The 21,080-nt window shown below is 52.5% G+C and overlaps 1 protein-coding gene across 2 annotated transcripts in view; it reads right to left on the bottom strand.

Annotated features, from left to right (window-relative positions):
- Nucleotides 1-893: 893 nt before the first annotated feature.
- CNNM4 (cyclin and CBS domain divalent metal cation transport mediator 4) overlaps nucleotides 894-21,080 on the bottom strand; it is a 37,732-nt gene continuing 17,545 nt past the window's right edge. Inside the window, exons 2-8 of one of the 2 annotated variants that reach the window (XM_024998716.2) lie at nucleotides 10,897-11,040; nucleotides 10,527-10,661; nucleotides 9,376-9,545; nucleotides 9,063-9,156; nucleotides 7,484-7,546; nucleotides 3,968-4,149; nucleotides 894-3,448 (exon numbers count right to left, since the gene is read on the bottom strand). In XM_024998716.2, coding sequence (XP_024854484.1) covers nucleotides 3,251-3,448; nucleotides 3,968-4,149; nucleotides 7,484-7,546; nucleotides 9,063-9,156; nucleotides 9,376-9,545; nucleotides 10,527-10,661; nucleotides 10,897-11,040 — 986 coding nt within the window. In that variant the 3' untranslated portion in view covers nucleotides 894-3,250. The remainder of the gene's footprint in view (nucleotides 3,449-3,967; nucleotides 4,150-7,483; nucleotides 7,547-9,062; nucleotides 9,157-9,375; nucleotides 9,546-10,526; nucleotides 10,662-10,896; nucleotides 11,041-21,080) is intronic. The other variant, NM_001205896.2, reaches the window with a different exon arrangement.

The following is a 21,080-nucleotide window of genomic DNA, read 5'->3' as shown; positions in this document are numbered from 1 at the left end:
GAGGAGACGGACAGAGGGATGGGGGCCAAACTCTTTTGAGTGGTCTGATGGGGGAAGGCTTCTTCAAGGAGGTAGCATTTGAACAGAGGCTTAGATGAAGCAAGGGGTGAGCCTCACACAGATCTGGGAGAATATTCCAGGTGGAGAAGATAGCCTGAAGGGTTGGTGGCATGTGGCATGTAGCAGAGGCTGAAATGTGTGTGGGGCAGATGGATGAAAATTTATTCTTGCCCACCTATACACAGGACTCTGCCTTTGTTATTCCTTTTATCTGAAATGTTCTCTTTCCTTTCTGCCTACCCAATGCCTAACGTTCCCCCCAGTTCCCCTCTAAAGCAGGGTTCCTTGAGCCCCTGGCCTGGGTGCACTCGGTTACCCACCGGCTAGGCACCTGGGGGGCACTGTGGGCGTCTTCCCGATTGAAGCCTCCGGAGTGGATGCAGGGAGGTCCCTTCTAGGTGGGCTCTCCGGGGGTGGGCACTCCAACTTGGAGACCACAACCAGCCTCCAAGTCTGGACCGAGAGGCAACTGCTGTTCTTAGACGATGCGGTCATAGTTTAAGTGAAGCACCTTTCTCCTTTAGCCCCTAGAGGAGAGAGGAGGGGCAGTTTGTCCATTCCAGCTGTCCTTGGTCCTCTGGTTTCCATTTTACTGAATTCGTAACGGTGGCAGTTGAGCACACTTGTCGTACCGGTCTAGCAGCAGCTGGCACTCTCTAGCTCCTGTGACAACAGCCTTGATTATGTTTTGTATGTTACATGTCCGTTTCATTAATTTTAGTGCTAAACAATCCCAGGATGCTTAACTCTTGCCCTGTCATAGCCAAGCACAGCCACTTCGAGCTCTGCGACAAGTCCGGAGCTCAGACAGGCCAACTGCAGGCTCACCAAGATTTATCCATATTTCATTTTTTTATTACCAATCAAAAATAAATTCCATATATCGTTTAGCAAATATTATCATTGTTTTGTGACAAAAGACACAAGAGTCATAACAACAAAACTCCCCGAGAGTCAAAACTCATAACAATGCCAAAATAAATCACAAAAATATACAAATTAAAATCTTATGCAAAATAAATACGAGTTATTTGCTACGGTGGCTGTGACTCGCCTACCCACATGGAGGCCTGCTGTTTGCGGAGGTCCCCCTTCCATGGGAAGACACGCAAGGCTGGGCCAGGTCCAGGGTACAGCTCAGCCCAGGAACCAGAGGCTGGAATAGGAAATGAGAAATTGCACTGGGAAGAGGAAGTCATCGGACCAGTAATATTTGGAAATAACCATGACCCTCTGCTGAAAGTGATTATAAATGGGGACAGGGAGAGGTGGGGAGGAAGGACCGTCTCTTGAGAGCATCTGTGTGTGCACAGAGGTAGCCGTGGAAGTGTGTGTACCTGCTCCATGGACTTCACACACAAACACTAGGTTCGGGCAGTGGGTGGGCTCAGGCAGCACTCAGGCCCCAGGAAAACCGCACTGCAAGCCCCCATGTGGACGCGAAGAGCAAGCTGCTCCTGGAGAAAACTAAGGGGTTTCCCTGAACAGGGCACGAAGGTCTGGTGTCTTCCTTATGGCTGAGAACCCATAGGTGTCACCACCTTCTCTCCAGACTTGTAGGAATCACTTCTGTCACTGGGAAGGTCTGTTAAGCTGACCAGTATACTTGGTGCGAGGCATTTTCTGGTCATTGCCAACAGCGCACTTGGGGTTCCAGGTCTCACGGGTTGAGGAAAGAAGTGAATAAATAATATGTGGGAAGACCTGTCGAGGCTCCCTTGTCTGTTCCAGGCCCCCCAGCAAGTGTTCCACCCAACCAAAGGGTCAAAGTGGACTTTGGTCCCACAGCCTCCCCGTCAGTGGGAAGCCTACTGCTCAGGGAGATGGTGCAGGACTGCAGATGGGGCTGGGGCACTCAGGGTGCAGTACCACAGGCTTCAGCAAAGACTGGGATGACAGCTCACACTAGGATCTCACACGTGTGTAGGACGGGGCTGCTGGCTGGGTGCCTTCTAGGTGGAAACCTCCTTTCCCGGGTTCTGTAAGTGCGTGAACAAGGTCAGGTGAGCCTCAGCCACAGAGGAAAGGCCATGAAGAACCCACTTGGGTTGGCTTCCTACACATCCTCCTGACCTCAATCCCCAAGAGACACTGGGGTTTGGAATTAGAAGCAGGGAGTCTGAAAAGAAGGGCTTTGTAGGTCAGTAACGAGACTTGACTTTGGCTATGGGGTGGGAGGGGGATAAACTGATTGCTAACAATGTAGATGCTCATGACCAAGTTCCCTCCTGGCCCCGAAAAGAGCATCACAGGTAAGCCCCTCTAACACAGACACTCTCCCCACCTGGGGAAAACCTTTGGTGAAACTGAGGGCAGGGCCTGGGGAGCAGTCTGATTAGCAGTCTTAAAGGTGTGAGACCCTGCCCTAACACTTGGAGTCAGCCCCACGACAAGGGGAGAGCTGTCCAAAGGGGTGGATGTGAGGCAGATCGCAGGGACAGGGCTGAGAGTCCTCGGCCCAGCCCAACTCACCAGGAGACCCCATCAGCAGAGTTCTAGGAGGTTCCTGGGTCCAGCGATTAAGAGGAGGCGGCGTGCTCCTCTCCACAGTTGGAGTATCACCTCCCTGACCACGGTTCCCAGAAAAATCCCTTGGCCTCGGTGACGACAGGTGAGCCTCAGCATGCGTCCAGGCAGTTGTTCTCAGCGCTATTTGGTTCTTTGCTTCCTGGGAAGAACTGTCTTCTCTCCCAAGAAGAAATCTTCCTCCAGGAGGCCACGGCGGTGCCATCTCTGGAGGGCGTGGAAGAGGAGCAGGGAGAAGTGGCTCCCTGAGTCAGGGATGCAGCCAGGAGGTCACAACTGGGAGCACATTATGGCTATTGCTTCCCGGGGTGAGAAACCCTACCCCTTTTAAAGTTTTTGTGGGAAAAAAAATTGCTTTTAAATAAAGTTCCTTAACCCTGTCTTCCCTTCCCCCTATGATATTTAAAAAGAGGTGCAATGAGCTGAATTTAGAAGCGCTCCTGGTCGTCGGTATACTGCCCTGCAGTCCAGGGCTGTGCAGCTGCCACCTCCAAGCTGTTCAGAGGTCCCTGTCAGAGACCAGATCCCCCTCAGGCAGGGGACCCTCTGGCTGCTCAGTCAGACAGGGTAACTGTACCCCTTCCTGCCTAACAGGCTCCCTGTCTTCTTGTGGGCCCACTGGGGAGGCCCCCGCGGGGCTGGCGGGGGACCCCGGGCCCTCCTGTCAGATGGCGCTCTCGTGAGACGTTCTGTGCAGCAAGGAGTTGCGCTCATTCAGCAGGTTCGTGGTCTCGTCCACCGGCGGCGCCTCGGCCTTGTCAGCTGAGTTCTCGGTGCAGATGGCACACCCGTCCAGGGGGAACTGGGGGCAGTTCTCCATGCGTGAGGCCAGTAGCCCGTTCTGGTACTGTTGCCGGGTGATCTGCAGGGGGGTGGGCAGGGGTGGGGTGGTCACTGAGAGCAGGGTTGGGGGGCCAGGGAAACGTGGCCGGGATGGAAGCTGAGTCCAGGAAAGAGGGCATGACCCAGGGCAGAGGGTATCAGAAGCCCCCTCCCGACCACAGAGTGAGAAACTAGAGTAGGAAGGACACACATCCCAGGTCCGGGCCCGCCATGCTGGGTGCGTGTGCTGTGTGCTAAGTCGCTTCAGTCGTGTCCGACTGTTTGCGACCCCATGGACTGTAGCTGGCCAGGCTCCTCTGTCCATGGGATTCTCCAGGCAAGAATACTGGAGTGGGTTGCCACGCCCTCCTCCAGGGGATCTTCCCAACCCAGGGATGGAACCCAGGTCTCTTGTGTTTCGGGCACTGGCAGGGGGTTCTTTACCACTAGCCACACCTGGGAAGCTATCCATGCTGGGTGTGGTGGATCAAAGAAGCTGTCGGTGGCCTGGAGGCAGAAGAGGGGCTGCCCCAGGCAGAGGGCTATGGGGAGTGCTCACCTTAATGTACTGGAGGTCCATGAGTGCCCGCACGCTGAAGTCAGAGATGTACTGGCCCAGGATCGAGCTGCCAAACTGGTTGCTGCTGCCTGCCAAGGGCACGGTGCTCGCCGTCTCTGAGCGGTCTGGGTAGCTGAGGGAGGCCGAGCGGCTGAGGGCCGTGGGGTGCGATGGGGAGCGGTCTGTGGCGGGACAGAGACTGTGAGGCCAGCGGCCAGCCTGGCGCCCCGCACAGCCTCCTGTCCAACTGCGTCCCTCAGACGCCAGGGCAGTGGAGCCCTCATTGGAAACGGGAAGGAGTTCTTGGGTGCAAACAAAGCCCTTACTGCAAGGTCTGACTTCATCAGAGCAAACGAGTTAGTTTGTTTAGAAGTGTTGTGCAGTAAGTATCCAAAAGTCTACCCGAACAGAGAACAAAACAGAAAACAAAAACCTGAGACGCAGAAAGTCTATGTCTACAGAAGCTCTCATTTCCCGGACAGCTAACGAGGCAGGGGCAGCACAAAGATGGCCCGAGTGTGGCAGATAACATCTCAATGACCACTTCTGTCAAGGGATGTAAACTGCACACTTTTAAACTATATGAAGATGAAGAACCTACAGTTTGCACACTTTCACCATACATACAGACACCCCCAACGTGACATCCTGTTCATATCTCAAAATGCTTGTAAGAGCTCAAAAGTGTGTTCCATGAGACTTGTGTGTGGAACAGTCCTGCCTGTGTCTGCTGAGCCCAGCCAGTCTGGCAGGGGGATGGAGGCAGCAGACTCTTCTCACAGGAACCTGGAGGCCCCAGAGCTCCAGCTTCCCACGCTGGGGTGTCTGGACACTGGTCCCAGTCTCCGTCCCAGGAGGCAGAGCCCTGGGGTAGCTATAGCAGTGCCTCTTCCCATCACTAGGGGCAGAACAGGCTTCACTCAGCTGATAGTAACCAGGAAAGGGCAATGACTCAACTTCCAATGAGGAAGGAACCAGCTCCTTATTTTGCAAAAGGAAGGGCACACACATTATTGTACCTCATTAGCTCATATTTTGGGGGAACATTCAGAGAACAATGAAATCCAGAAGTTAATTGTGAAGGCATGCTGGCTTGTTTTAAACAAACAGGTAGTGCACTAAGCTGATCTGCTGAGTTAACTACTACCTTACTAATGACTCAGTTAACTATTCTAACAAACAGCCCAGTGAAAAAAGCAACCACTGAGTCTGGGTGACTGACTGAACCAAATGAGACTGAATTCAGTAATACTCCACATCTGAATGCATTCATAAAACTAGGAACACACAGTCTGGTTATTCTATGACGGGTAGCATACAGCAGCAGTCCCCAGCCTTTTTGGCACCAGGGGCCAGTTCCATGCAAAACAATTTTTCCGTGGACCGGGGTGAGGGGGGATGGTTTTGGGGCAATTCGAGCACATGACATTTCTTGTGCACTTTATTTCTATTATTACTACATCGGCTCCACCTCAGATTATCAGGCATTAGATCCCGGGGGTTGGGGACCCCTGGTATATAAACACTAGAGAACCACGTGCATCTATCACTCATTCAAACCTAAGTAACACCTGGAAGTTCAATATTTCTTACTGTTTAACATTAATTATTGGGATGACAGAATGCTTTTAATTAATGCTTATTAGCACTCCAGAGACAGGAAGTGAATTTAAACCAACATACATTAGTCACATGGTATGTTAAAACAGAGGTCCTAGAAATTTAAAAAATATGAAGGTTTGTTTCTGAATAATGAAATTATGATACTTAATTTTCTTAGGATTTTTCCTACTTTTCTAATTTTCTAAATAAGCTATGTTACTATTAAAACAAACCCAAAAATGTAACAAAAAAGAAAACCACAGTAATTTTGACTTGGTAATTCCATTTCTTTAAAAAATATTCTAAGGACATATCTTAAATACAGAAGAAGTTTTTCCATAAAGAGGTCATATCATGCCATTATTTAGAATACAGACCCCCATGAACATGCATAAGGGGAAGTAACAAACGAAGGCATCTCTGCTTAGTGAGACCCTGCATAGCTCTAACTAGAAAGCTTATGGAAAAGTGTCTCGGTTCCCATATTAGGTAAAGACATTAGGATTCAAGCCATGTGTGTGTCAACCCCGCCATCTATGAGACAGGAGCAAGTGCAGGAGAGGAGAGGGAGGCTGAGGGGCTGGCCAGTGAAGGCCAACACAGTCCACTCTGTTCTCATCAGGCAGCCTCCTGCTCAAAGGCCACTCGTCACAGCCAAAAGTTGGCTGCGTCTGAATGGGACCAGTGACTGCTAAGTCATCCTTCTACTTTTTTAAGATAATTCATTTGTTTTTTTTAAGTGTGCTTTCGTATATTTAGGAAGGAAAGTAGCCCAACTGTATGAACATCAATGGGAAACAGGAGCCTGAAGCGATAGGTTTCTAGGACGGCCAGGGTCCCGGGAGCTGCTTTAAGCTATGCACTGAAACTGGAGCTCAGAGACACTCGCCATGCTCCTCACCCCCGGGCTCAGCAGCCCAGGCCACGGGTCTGCCATCAGGACCTCTGCTGCCCCAGTGTACGTGGGATACGGGGATCCCATGAACTGAATGATGCTGGGGCCAACACGGTTCCCGCCGACCCTGGTTCAGCGCTCAGGAGTGTGACCTGTGGAAGGCCAGAAACAGCACAGGCCTTTGGCCTTTTCCCGAATACTTCCTGGTTTGACTATAATAGAGAAAGTACAAGTAGTAATTGAGCTTTAGCTAAACATTTTATATCAATTCTCTTGCCTACTGTGGCCAACAATTCTTAAGAAGTGGGCATATGTCTTGTTTCCGTTTCACAGGAGGAAATCAATACTCAGAGACGGTCAGTCAGCTACCAGAACCATTCAGCCAGTCTTGGCGGAGACGCCACTCAACTAGGGCAGTTTGAGTGGCCGCACTTCTAACTCCCAGAGGCTGCCTCCCCATGGCTGGTGGACACCATTTCAGCCACAGAATAAAAAAGCAAAGCTTGTGAGGAAAGGTGGGAAGTTTTTTTTAGAGAAAGTTGCATGTGTGTGTGCTCAGTCGCTTCAGTCTTGTCTGACTCTTTGCAACCCTATGGACTGTAGCCCACCAGGCTCCTCGGTCCTTGGGACTCTCCAGGCAAGAATACTGAGAGGTGACAAGTCATCCTGCTGAAGTCTGTGTGGCCCTGAGCAGCAGGGCTCACCTGGCCTGGCCAGGAACAGCCTTTCACTCCCAGCCTGTCACCTGCGGGTGTATGTAGGTGTGCACGAGTCTTCTCAAAGACTGAAGGGCCTTCGGGGAAATGCTTCCAGGACCTGGGCCAAGGGACACAGTAACACAGAACCCCAGGTCAAGCAGAACCAACGCTTGTCAGGCTGGCCCACACATGTGAACAGGTGGGGTGCTGGGAGGAGGGGCAGAGGTGGCCCCACTGCCTGCTGGGAGAGGTTAATGCAGCAGCAGGATGCAGGCTCAGGCGACAGGAGGCAGTGCAAATTTTCTAGCCATGCCTTGTTACCTGAGAGCCAGGAGAGCAGGGAGTTCCGCTTGCCAGGCGGACACCCAACCAGGGTGGAAGGTACTGGAGCAAAAGAGGAGAAGGTCAGTGATGGGTGGGGTGGACACAGAGCCACAGGAGAAGCAGACCTGCTGGAGCCAGGCTGCCTTGAGCAGAGAGGGGGCACTGGCTCTGATGGGGAGGGTGCTCAGAGCCCACTAATGAGCCCTGATCAGAGAAAGGTGGAGGCTGGCGGAGTGAGCCCAGAGTTCTCACAGTGAACACAGAGCCCCCAGAAGTCATCTCCCCTCCCTTCCGGCCACTGCAAGTGGAAAACAGGGGCCTCCAGGTCAAGACAGGGCCCAGGCCCCCAACCCGGCTCTGAGGCATCGCTGCAGAGAAAGAGCGCTTAGAGGAACGTCCTGTGATGGTGTGCCCTGCTTTAGAAGTCTTCCCCAAGCTAGATGGTAAGAGGTCCTCCTGGGAGGGGCAGAGACGTTCTCCCCAGGCCTGGGGCACCTGGGCAGGGGCACCTGTTCCCAAACCCGGCTCTGGAGCCTTGTTTCCCATCCCCCTCCCTACAGGTGCCTGCTCATGCCGGTAGATGAGCCGAACTGTGTCAGAACGCATGTGTGCCCGGCCGCCCACACGGGGGTTGTCTTTGTCAAAGGAGAGCAGCAGGCATAGCGTGGAAGCGCCCCTCCCACTACCACGCACCGCTCAGCACCAAAGCAGACTTCCCCTCTCCAGCCTGCAGAACCCGCGGCTGCTCTCAAGGCTTGGAGGCATCACACCACTAGCGAGATGCCAAGTTGGGTGACACGTGGGCCTTGTCTGCAGGGCGCCCACTCCAGCCACAAGGCCCCTCTGGTAACAGGAGCCCGAGCCACCTAACACTGGGGAAGCAAAGGGCACTGGGGTGGCAAGAGAGGCCTTCTCAGAGGCTGCCCAGTCCTTTCTCTGTCCCCGAGCTCCTTTACTCCATTAGAACTGACTCTTAACCAAGAGGCGGTGGCTCAGCCCCTTTACTGCATGGCCAACAGGCCCTGGCCTGGCCCCCGACCACAGGCGCCTCGGATTCCTCACCCCATCCGACTCCCCTGGCCCAGTCTTCACTAGTGAGGCCACACAGCCTCCTTCCACCTGCCTCTCTCTCAACTGTTCTCCACCGTCATGGCCACGGTGGCCTGCCTGCCCAGCTCGCCCATTCTGCTGGTGTAGGTCCCCCTGCTCACAGGCCACTAACGACCTCCTGCTTCGTATCATGAGCGAACACCATCGACTTCCTGGGCCTCCCTGACACACACCCACCAGCTCCCTTGTCTCCTCCAGGCTGGTCTCACCATCTCAGAACGCACTCTCAACTCCCCTCCAGGCTCTGCTCAGAATCCCCTTCCCATCTCCTCCCTCCACCCTCAGACCCCTGTCCCCATGGACAAATCATTTCTCCAGCCTACCTCCTCAAAGCCCGGGCCCTCACTGGCCTCCCCTCCCTGAAGGCACCTGGGCTATGAGCCTGTAGACGGCCCCAGGTTCCGGGGGAGCAGCCCGCCCATATCCCGACCCCTCCAGGCGTGCTGGGGGTGGCCCAACAACTCACCAGGGGCCGAGGACAGGGCCATGGTCCCATAGTAGGAGAAGGCACCCGTCTCAAACTTCATGTTCTCCTTCCCGGCCTCTACCTCCACCTTCCCCTGAAAGAGCAAGGGTCAGGGTCACAGACTGAGAGGAGAACACCACCAGGGAGAAAAGCCTGAGGCGCAAGGGAGGAGCGAGGCGTGGGTGGGCGCAGACCCTGCGGAGGCGCTGAGAACCGCGAGGAGGCCAAGGGGGGCCTCGGGAGGAGGATGGGCAGTGGGGGGTGGGCAGAGGGCAGGCGAGGGGGCAGCACGGGCACGGGGGGGCAGACCCACCTGCAAGATGAGGATGAAGTAGTCGGCCGGCTTGTTTCGAGTGTACAGGTAATGACGGATGTAGTACTTGTTGTGCTCGTCAAACTTGAGCTCCTGGATGACGTCTGGGTACTTGAGCAGCCGCAGCAGGATCTTCTCTGATACCAGAGAGGGGCTGAACTGGGGGACCTCTGAGGGAGGAGAGAGGAGAGTTTCACAGGCCAGGCGGCACCTGGGGCTCGGTCACACCTGCACTGGACAGCTCCTCGTTGCCTGGCCCGGCCTCCCTGGGGCGGGCAGGGGTGCAGCCTCGGCTCCGGCCTCAGTAGACATGAAGCTGTCTGCCTGCTGTAACCATGGCTCCTGCACTAATAGAACACGACCTCGGACGCGTTCCTTCACCTGAGTCTGAGGTTCTTCATCTGTAAAATGGGGATCTAAAACGTCATGGGGTCACTGCTTGCTGAAATGGGATAACAGACGTAAGACACTGAGCCACGCGCCTGCCGTGTGGGAAGTGCCTGGGACACGTGACTAGTGCTATTGTCAGAGTCCACAGCATCCATATCCTGGCAGAGAAATCACAGGATCACAGCTTCAGCAAGTGAGGGCGGGAAGGAAGTCAAGAGTGAGGGGAGAAGACAGGGCAGGCAGGCATGCTCCCGTTTAATCACCGAGGTCTCCAAGGGAGCTATGAATCAGGGGTGAGAAGAGAGAAAAATGACTGACTGGGAGGTCAGGTCCCGTGGGACCCAGCAGATGCAGGCGGAGGGGAGGTGGAGAGATGAGAACAGAGCAGGATCCAGGGGCTTGGAGAGGATGAGCGGGCAGGGCTGCAGGTACACCCACCGGGAGGCGGCATGTGGAAGGGCCTTCTCCCTCCTCAATGGGGAACCTGGTGCCCACCTCCCATCCTCCCAGCACAAAACTTCCAAAACAAACCCGGACGCTTCCTGGAAGTTTGCAGCAGCAACTCATTAACAGGGAAAATAAACTGCAGGGATTGTCAGGGGTGGGGGCGGATGCAGGGACAACACCCCACCCCCTTCCAGAGGCAGGCAAGCTTGCCCGGGCCCTTCATCTGCCGCAGCCCTCTGGGGAGGAGAAGCCAGGATGTCTCCCTCCATGGCTATATTCTGCCCCTACCCGAAGGGCCCCCCTCTTGCTCTTACCTGTGGACAGGAAGCGATGAGCAGCCAGAAGTAGCTGAGGTGAAATTTTCACCTTGAGTTCATTGTCAGCATCTTTGAAGGCTGAGAAGTCGCGCTTGTTCTTCTCAGAGACCCGTTTCCGGCTTCGGTTGTCAGCTGCAAGAGAGAATCTGAAACTGAGGCCAGCATCCAGCAAGGACTCGGGAACAGACTAGAGCCCACCCGCCGGCTCCCAGCTGAGCGGGGCCTCTTTCCACCAGAAGCAGCAGCAGCAGCATCTGGACCGAGACACGAAGGCCGGGAGGAAGCATGGCCCTGCCTCACACTTGGCCTTCCCACCCCAGGACAGCAGGGGTGTGTCTGAGCGAGCCAGGTGGGGCAGGGAACTCACTGTACATGTCAGACTCGTCCAGGATCTCGGACTTGATGATCTCCTCGATGACGTCCTCCAGGGTGACCAGGCCCAGCACCTCGTAGAAGGGGTCACCTTCCCCCTCGTTGTTCACCTTCTGCACGATGGCCAGGTGGGACTTCCCTGAGGAGAAAATGTAATGAGTTGGAGGAGCAGAGAGACTATTCCTGAGACTCCTCGAGCAAAATATTAACACATTTGGGGTCACGAGTCCTGAAGCTGTTGCTGGAAACGGATATTGCTTTTAAAGAAAGGGAAACCAAAAATATCTTTTAATTTAGGACCGTGTGTTTAAATAGAATGAAGATGGCAAGTCCCTGCTTGGTGTGGTGTATCCGGGGCTCCTGGAAGGGGAGAGCCTCACCCTGACAACCTGCAGACACAGACAGCATCTGTCAGAGCCCTGTGTGCGCCAGGTGGACACGGGGCTCCCCGGGGGGCCTCCAGGGCCACCCACATTCCTTCAGTGCCCCTTGGCAAAACGCCTCTTCGTGTACCCAGGAGCCATGATCCTGCCCAAGGCAAGGCTCTCAGTTCCCAAAGCCATTAACAAATTAGCCCAGGCTATAATTAGGCCAGGCGGGTACTATAATTAGAGGAGGGCCACCCTTGAACCCAAAACAAGAGAAAGTTAGGAGGCAGAGGGTGGGGTGGAAGGACCCCCCACAAAGCCGGGTGGAGTGGTAAGGCTCCCCAGGCCTTCTTCTGGGGCCCCCCGCGTCTCGCAGGTCCTGAGCCCCAGCAAGTGACAATGACAGGGTCTAGCCCGCACTCTGGGTTGAAAGGGACTGTGTGCCCCCCACACAGGGACACGGGTCTGGAAGGGCCTAAGGGGAAAAGAGCCGGAGGGCAGTGAAGGTCAAGTCAGGCCTGCCGCTCAGCTTCCCCTTCACGACCCTATCGTAGCCGTGACTCTGCACCATGTCCCTGGAGGAGGTTCTCCAGGTCTCCAGGGTCCCTGGGAAGCCCAGCCCCAGGACGCATCTTCACAACTCCCACGGGCCTTGGAGGGGGAACAGAGAAATGCCACTTCCTGTGACTGGCATTTTATAAAATAAAGCCAAAAATCACAGAGTATACCACATGTGATGGGGGAAGTATTGCCCCTTCTATGAAACTTTTCCACAATGTGCCAGTCACTGTGGTACACTGATTTCCACTTGTGGTCAAACAAGGGCTTCCCAGGAGGCACTAGTAGTACAGAACCCACCTGCCAATGCAACAGACATAGAGATGCAGCTTCAATCCCTGGGTCACGAAGATCCCCTGGGATCCCCTGGAATGGCAACCCACTCCAGTATTCTTGCCTAGGATATCCCATGGACAGAGGAGCCTGGCAGGCTACAGTTTATAGTCACAAAGGGTGGGACACAACTGAAGCAGCTTAGCACGCATGCACATGGTCAAATAATTCTCAGCACCTTGCCAGGCAGAACCATGGCTAGACTCGATCAAAATTTCCCGAGGATCTTGAGAGATGAGCCAGCAAGAGCTTGGCCAAGGTCCTCTGTAGGCGGCGGCCAGTCAGGGACCTGAGCCTAGGGTCAAGCCCCCAGCCTCTTGACCTGCCGGATGCCCTCTGGAGACAGAAGCAATGTCCCCAGGGGCCTGGGGCAGCCAGTTAAACTATGTCATGGGGTGGGGAGGGGAGCCAGGATTAAAGCAAGGCAGCTCTTAGCACTTTCTGACCGACACGCCCTAATTAAGCCTGGCAGTACCCAGTGTTGGGGAGACACACAGGTCCTCACAGGCACTCTGTCTGTTGGGCAGGTCGGTCACTCATTTCAGCAGGCCAAACTGGCAGTATGTCTCAAAATTCAGGGTCCCTAACCTTGGATCTGGAAATTTCAGGGGTAGGAACTTTTTCTATGGGTGTAAATTTCAAAATGCAGAAAAAGCAAAAGGGTTCATCAGAACATTCAACAATCTCAAACCTCAAGGGCAATGGATGGGGAGGGAGGTGGGAGGGAGGGTCAGGATGGGGAACACATGTACACCAATGGCTGATTCATGCGAATGTATGGCAAAAACCACCACAATACTGTAAAGTCATTAGCCGCCAATTAAAATTTAAAAATTAATTAATTTTTTTAAAAAAGGCAACGGAGCAGGGGCTACTGCTGCTCTGGGGAGAATGTGGCAGAGAGGGATGGACCAAGCCCTGGTGAGACTGCAAGGGGACAGGATGCATGGCGCCATCTGCAGACCCGGGGGGATGGGGGTGCTAAGCTGCCCTGTCACTGTCGGGGGCGCTAACGATGGTCACCTCTGCGGGTATTTGGAGTTTGAGGGAGGGCCTCAGTACCCTTCTATATTGTTCTACTTGCTGGGCATGTTTCACTTCTACAGCGTTTTTTTTTTTTAACTGAGAAAAAAATAAAGGGGAGAAACAAATTAAAGGGAAAAAGGGAAAGTGGTGAGAGAGGGTAGACAAGGACCCTCCATGCCTAACCCCTACCGCAGACTAAGCCCCGGGAGCAGGTGGGTGTCGGATATGGCTCAGTTAGAGGGGTCCCTGCTCACAGCCTAGAAGTCGGAGCCCCTGGAAAGGACAGTTCCAGTAATCTGAGGAAAAGTCTTCCCCTCCGACTGATGACTGCAGCCATGAAATTAAAAGACTCTTGCTCCCTGGAAGAAAAGCTATAACAAACCTAGACAGCATATTAAAAACCAGAGACATCACTTTGCCGACAAAGGTCCATACGGTCAAAGCTATGCTTTTTCCAGTAGTTATGTACGGATGTGAGAATTGGACCATAAAGAAGACTGAGCACTGAAGAATTGATGCTTTTGAACTGTGGTGTTGGAGAAGACTTTTGACAGACCCTTAGACAGCAAGATCATCTCACCAGTCTATCCTAAAGGAAACCAGTCCTGAAGCTGATGCTGAAGCTCCAATCTTTTGGCCACCTGATGGGAAGAGCTGACTCATTCGAAAAGACTCTGATGCTGGGAGGGATTGGAGGCAGAGGAGAAGGGGATGACAGAAGATGAGATGGCTGGATGGCATCACTGATTCGGTGGACATGAGTTTGAGTGAACTCCGGGAGTTGTTGATGGACAGGGAGGCCTGGCGTGCTGCGATTCATGGGGTCGCAAAGAGTCGGACACGACTGAGAGGCTGAACTGGACTGAGGTACCCTGTAGGTGAGCGGACCTGGGGCACCGCCCTCGGCCAGCCCTGCCCTGTAGGCTAAGAGCCTGGAGCCCTGGCGCCAACTGTGGCTGGCCAGGTGGGGCCCCGACACAGAGGTCACCCTCTGCTGACCCGAGTATGGACCCTGGGCTGTGTTTTGCCTTTTTCCTAACTTATCTGTCTCCAGAGAGGCCATTCTTCGGTCTTAGCAGAACCTTCTCCCCTGGCCAGAAAACCTCCCTTGCCCAGGTCACCAATGACCTCCAATGGTGGCGTCTCATTCCCAGGAGACCTGCCCAGGCTACAGTTTCTGAGCAACTCTCTCCCTCCTCCTGGAAACCCTCCCTCCCCTCGGCTTCCAGGCACAGCTCTCCTGGTGCTCCTCTGACCCCAGGGCTGCTTCTCCTTCCTGAGAAGAGTCCCGGGGCTCAGTCCTTGCCCCTGGCCCTTGCCTCACGACTTTAAATACAAACTATACATCAAGGCATCTCCAACAACTGTTTGCAGCCCTCTCCTGCGCCCTCTAGACTCACATCCAGCTGCTGGCTGACAGCTAGCTCCACATGGATGTCTAATATTGGGGTTTTCCTGTAAGATGTTATGGAAAAAAACCTGAATCAACTTTTTGGCCAACCCAATATCTTGACCTTGACTCAGTCAACCTCCTGCCCCAGACCTGTGGAAGCAGATGGGGGCCTGGGGGAATAAACTGCTTCCACTACTTCACTACCCTTCTACATCCAGCCAGTTCAGCAGATCCCATCAGCTCTGCCTGCAACGGACACCCAGAATCCAACTGCTTCTGGGAGCCTCCACTGCTACTGCCACATGCTGCTGTTGTTGTTTAGTCGCTGAGTTATGTCCTACTCTCTGTGACCCCATGGACTGCAGCCCACCAGGCTCCTCCGTCCATGAGATTCTCCAGGCAAGAATACTGGAGTGGGTTGCCATGCCCTCCTCCAGGGGATCTTTCCGACCCAGCGATGGAACCTGGGTCTCCTGCATGGCAGGCGGATTCTTCACTGTCTGAGCCACCAGGGAAGCCCAACAACACTGGAGCGGGTAGCCATGCCCTCCTCCAGGGGGTTTTCTCAACCAGATAAGGAACCCAGGTCTCCCGCATGGCAGGCGAATTCTTTACCGTCTTGAGTATGCTGAGCCCCGGGCATCTCCTCTCACCCAAAGAGCGAGATCCTAAGTCTTCATCTTGGACCTGAGTCTACTCTCCACACAGCAGCAAGGGGGAGCCCTGCTGCACCCCAAACCCTCCAGTGGCTCTCTCACCCCACAGAGACGCCACACACCTCACAGAGGCCTGGGCCCCAAAGCCCTTCACGCTGTGCTCCTCTCCAGCACAGGTGACTCTCAGCCCCCTGGCTCTTCCTCAAACACCTGAGGCCGCTCCCTCCTCCTGACCTGCTCCACCCCCAACACCTGCCGGCTCAGCCTTGCTTCAGGCCTGCGTTCAATGTTCAAACATCACCTTTCAGTGAGGCCTACCCAGAGGGCCTCACTGAGTACTGCAACCCTTCCTCCAGCCCCACAACCCGGGTCTTTATCACCTACAATAAACAATAGAAAGTGCTTGTTTATTGTGATTATCGTTTTATGGCCCATCTTCTCCCACTAGATTGAGAGCTCCATCATAGCCCGAGGCTTTCGTCTGTGTTCCCCAAACTCAGAACAGCGAGCGGCACGTAACAGGTGTGCAACGAACACCCGTGGAATGGATGACACAGTTCACGTGGTTGTGCCTTAGGAACCAACGGTGGAGGGGGAGAAGGACAGAGACTGGGCAAAGAACCCTTCTGAGTTTTAGTCATCAAGAAGCTTTTGGGATCTCCCAGGGGGCCCAGTAGGCTAGGACTCTGTGCTTCCAATGGAGGGGGCCCAGATTCGATCCCTGATCCAGGAACCAGATCCCATATGCTATAAGTGAGACCCAGGCAACCAGATGAAATAAACAGAAAATATATTAAAAAAAAAAAGAAGCTTCTATAATTTAGAAATTACTGTTAGCTGATTTACCATTTAGAATAAGAGGATCAACTCAGGACTCAGACTTGTGACTCTCATTGTATGATATTTATTAAATCTAATGTAGAATTTTATTTTAATGAGCCACCTCATTTGATTATGAGTGTCCATTCAACTGGATAACTGGGTTTTGGGGGATGGTAGGAATGAGAAATGAGACATGTAAACTGACATAATGTGTCTACTCCAAAAACTGATCATCCCACATTTTCCAAAGCAGTCTTAATTTAAAAAAAAAATGCAGCAAAAAGATTATATTTGGCTGAGCCATATGAAATTACTGATGTTTGAGTATTTCCAACCGAAAAAAAGAAAAAAGACAATTTCAATTCAAACAGTTTAACCAGTCTAGGAGGACTCAGTATGGCTTCTGTTTTCTTTTTTATACTTTCCTAAATAGAAATTCTAACATTTCCATAGTCAATAGTACAATCAGAAAGAAACGCATAAGAAAGAAACTCTTACAAACGTTCTCATGTTGCTTCTTGGGGCTTAGGGCTTCCCATGTCTTCTACACTCAAGCACTGCGAGGACGAGGACGGGGAAAGTCCTGTGGGGCCAGAGGCACCTTGAAGCTGCTGTCCCCAGGTCACCTCTGGGCCATATCTGGCTGCAAGCTTGCCCGCTCTGCCCTGGTCAGCCTTGGCCCAGGTCAGAAGCCTGCACGTGAGACCTCAAGAAACCCTGGTGCGATTGGCAGGTACAGACTGCCAAGTGGCCCAAGCAAGCCTGGGCCTCTCACTTCCCTCTCCCATGGGGAAGAGGAGGCGAGCAGAGGGAGGACCCAGAACCTGCCTGAGTTCCTCAACAACCCTCCCCACCTCTCCACCCTTCCCCCTGCCCAGGCTCAGCCCTGGGTGCCCTGTGAGCGCTCACTGCCCCCGCCGTGCCCCAGGTCTTCCTTTCAGTATTTGCAGGGCTTGTCTCATCAGCCGCCTGGCATCCAGCCAGGTCAGGATGCGGCTCGGCTCAGCTCGGTAACTCACTCCTCTCCAGGCATCCTCCCACCACCCCTCACCCAATGCCGGCACACAGCAGACACTCCAAAGTCTTTGCTAGAAACACACAGGGAGGTCTCCAGGGGCACCGGAAAGCCCGTTCCTCAACCCGCCACAACTCCCTAAGCGCCTGTGTGCTCTTCTCCCCCATAAAAAACCTTTATAGTCTCTCAAAAGACCGTAAGAAAAACACACGTTACTAGGTGCTGGATTTCAAAGTCCACAAGGGCTCTAAGAGGCCCTGCTCACCTGCTCTAGCTGCCTTTGCTCACAGAAAGATCCAGGGGCCCCAGATCAGACGCAGGCATCCCACAACCCAAAATGGTGTCCTCGGCATCTCTTTCTGGCCTCCTGGCAGGTCCCATCTCCTGCCAACCCAGGTTCCAGGGCTGGCCCTGAACTCTCAGCAACCCCTACCAGGAGAGGAGCTGGCCAAGCTGCCAGAAGACAGAGCCCTGGGCCACAGGTCGGCACTTGCAGACAGTGGGCACCCCGACTTCCTGGGAATCCCCCTCCTCTGCCTCCCTCCATCCGGCCAGGGCAGGATTAAGCTGACTATTAATAGTGCTGACCTCAGCCAGCAGGAGGAGCCTCAGCCCAGCCCAGCAGGAAGGCAGGGCTGGACAGGAGAGGAACCAGAGCGGCAAAGCACAGCCCTCCCAACCCCCAGTGCCATCAATTCCAAGGGGGTGGGAGAGTTACACACGAAAAGAATATCCCAGAATATCTACAGCAGGGAAGGCCTGACTGGGGAGGGCTGGAAGGGAACTGTTTAATCAATGAGCAATTTAAAAGAACAGAGGGACTCTCCTGGTGGCTCAGTGGATAAGAATCCACCTGCTAATGCAGGAGACACGGGTTCGATCCCTAGTCCCAGAAGATCCACGTGGCATAGCGCAACTAAGCCCCTGTGTCACAAGTACTGAAACCTGCATGCTTTAGGCCCCCCAAGCTGCGACTACCGAGTTTGAGGGCTGCAACTACTGAAGCTCTTGTGCCTAGAGCCTGTGCTCTGCAACATGAGAAGCCACAGCAAAGAAAAGCAGCAGCACTGCAATTAGAGTATTCCCCCACTTGCTGCAACTAGAGAAAGCCCACACACAGCAAGAGAGACCCAGGGCAACCAAAAATAAAATTAAATAAATAAATGTTTTTAAATATTAATAAAAAAAAACAAAAAAAAAACTTCTTAGTTTTTTACTTAAAAAAACACCAGGGAGGTCCTTAATTCATTAGAATCATTTTAATAAATTAAAATATGACTAAAGGAGAGCGCCATTGGAAAGAACAATGAAGCTTTTCCATCATGATCTGACAGTGCATCAGGATGTAGACAGGCAAGGCCTGGACTGGCCAGTTTTCTGTCACTCCTAAAAAGGGCCTTAACGCAAAGGAAGTGCCCAGGCCACCAGCAAGGTGTGCCCAGGAGGGCCCACCCGGTGTGGCTCATGACACAGTGCGACAGCCACTACAAAGGCTAACGTAGATACAGGTTTATTTTAAAAGACAGTGGCTCACCATCCGTGTAAAGCAGACAGCTCCAAAACAGGGCAGTAAGAGTGACGGTGGTTTCTTTCACTTTGGCTTAATGCATTTTAAGGGTAAGATGGTAAAGAATCTGCCTGCAATGTAAGACACCCTAGTTTGATCCCTGGGTCTGGAGGATTCCCTGGAGAAAGGAATGGCAACCCACTCGAGTCAGTATTCTTGCCTGGTGAATTCCACGGAGAGAGGCCACAGCTCATGGGGTCGAATTTTAAATGGACTTTAAAGTCAATCTGTATTACTTTTTAATGTTTCCATCTATAATCAGAAAAGAAAAGAAGCCTATCTCGTTTTGAAGGGGAAAAGCAATCTAGTTCACTGCTGACTCACTGGAAGAAAACCCAACAAACATCTCCGGTGGCAGGATGAGGGTGACTCTGACTTTTAATTCTTAATCATTTTCCACTTTTCTGAAAGTTTCTATAATAAAGTCCACTACTTCTATTTTTATTATAACTAAAAATATAAGGCACACCTTTCTGCACCTGGCATGTACTCGGCGACGTCGCTGCAGCACAGGGCTCCTCAGCTGCCCCGTGGAGAAATCCTGGTAGGGGCTAGGATGGAGCTTCTGCTGCTGCACACATGACTGTTTCCAGGTTTCCTCCTACTGCAGACAGCCCCGCAAGGATAATCCCTCATTTGACACATGTGAGATAACATTTACAGATGTGGAGTCACTAAGTCAAAGGGCAAATTTGACATAAACCTCCAAACTGCCTTCTCCAGGATGTGTCCGCATTTACACTCTCACCTATAGAAATTTTACTTGGTGGTTCCTGACTCATTCCTCCATGTCTAGATATACAGCAGGTACTCGATAAGTAAGCTACTCAGTAAATATCACCAGTGAAAATACTGCCTTTTGGTGGGCTTGTAAAAGGAAAGACATGAAAATGGATGGCAAGAAAAAGGGTTCAACAGAGTAAAGCAGAAAAAAAAAAAAGTGATATGGGGACAGCCTCATGGAAAAGAGAAATGGAAATGAAGACACAGGACAGGAGAGCACAGGTAAAAGGGGTTCATAGGCTGACCAGGAAACCAACCAGCCCAGCCACCCTGAGCAAGACAACAACGCAGGGGCTCCCTGGTGCCCCAGTGGCTAAGAATCCACCTTCCAGTGCAGGGGACTGGGGTTCGATCCCTGATCCGGGAACCAAGACCCTACAACCTGCAGGGCCACTAAGCCCGAGCACAACTAGAGAGTCTGTGAGCCACAACAGAAGACCCCGCGTTACGCAGAGAAGAGTCCACGTGCCACAGCTAACGCCCGACGCAGCCAAATAAAGAAAGATTAAAAAAGACAGCAACGCAGACATGGCTTGTCAGGACAGGCTCTCCCAAGGCGGCACCTATCCCTGACAGTTTCCATGGATTTTTAATCCAAGATATATAAGCAACTTTAGCTTTTCTTACTACACAGAAAATCCAAGATATATAAGCAACTTTAGCTTTTGTTAATACACAGACTGACCATGGGTGGACCCAGACTAGGTCTGCAAGCCAGCAAGTCACCAGCCATCACGGTTGACCAAGGGGCTCCGGGGATCCTGCACACACAAACACACTCACTCACTCATATTTTAGCAAATCGAGAGCAAGTGCAGACAGGGATTTACACATGACGTGAAAAACATAACCGGAGCAAAGCTCACAAGATAGAGAGCTGCTTAACAAGGAAATCCCGGGGTGAAGACAGAGGCCCCTACAAAGGCCCCCTTGCCACCAGCCGCCCCAACCAGCATTGGGGGGAAAATCAGTAAGGATGGAGTCAGGGCTGAGTGACTGGCCAAAATAATTCAAAACAAAGAAAACTATGTGAAACATAGACATACAGCCACTGTCAGTATTGAAGGACCCCAGCACAAGGGTATTTTGTGCTTTGAGAAAATATATAAAGTATGTGGTAGAGATGATAGGAAGTGATAACTATTAGCAAAACATTTTAAAAGAACAGTTATTCTGTTTTTACTTCAAAAATTTTTTCCTTTGTTTTATAATATTTGTATTAGTAAAACATACATGTATACAGTGTTTGAACGGAAATAGAAATTTTTAAAATTTAGAAGAAGGACTTCTCTGGCAGTCCAGTGGTTAAGACTCTGAGCTTCTTACTCAAGTGGCAAGGGTTCGATCCCTGGTCAGGGAACTAAGATCCCACATGCCGTGCGGCGTGGCCAAAACAATTAAAAAAAAACACACATTTTTTTTTTCCTAATAAGGTCCATAATCCAAAAAGTTTAAAGAGCTGTTTAGAGCCTCCCTGTAAAGGCAGCCACACTTTCATTGTCCCTTCATTTTAGTGGACACTTGGGTGTCCCTCCCAGGGTCCACTCCCCCCTACCCCAGCACCGAGCAGTCAGGGCAAGTGAGTGTGGGGGCGGGGGCAGGGAACTGTGCCCTTCTCCTCTTCTCCAGCCCTGAGGACCACCCATGATAGACCCCAC

The sequence above is a fragment of the Bos taurus genome, chromosome 11, assembly GCF_002263795.3.
Source record: "Bos taurus isolate L1 Dominette 01449 registration number 42190680 breed Hereford chromosome 11, ARS-UCD2.0, whole genome shotgun sequence".
NCBI classification, from domain to species: Eukaryota; Metazoa; Chordata; class Mammalia; order Artiodactyla; family Bovidae; genus Bos; species Bos taurus.
Note: the sequence above shows the minus strand (reverse complement) of the source record. Positions and strands in the feature narration are given on the sequence as shown.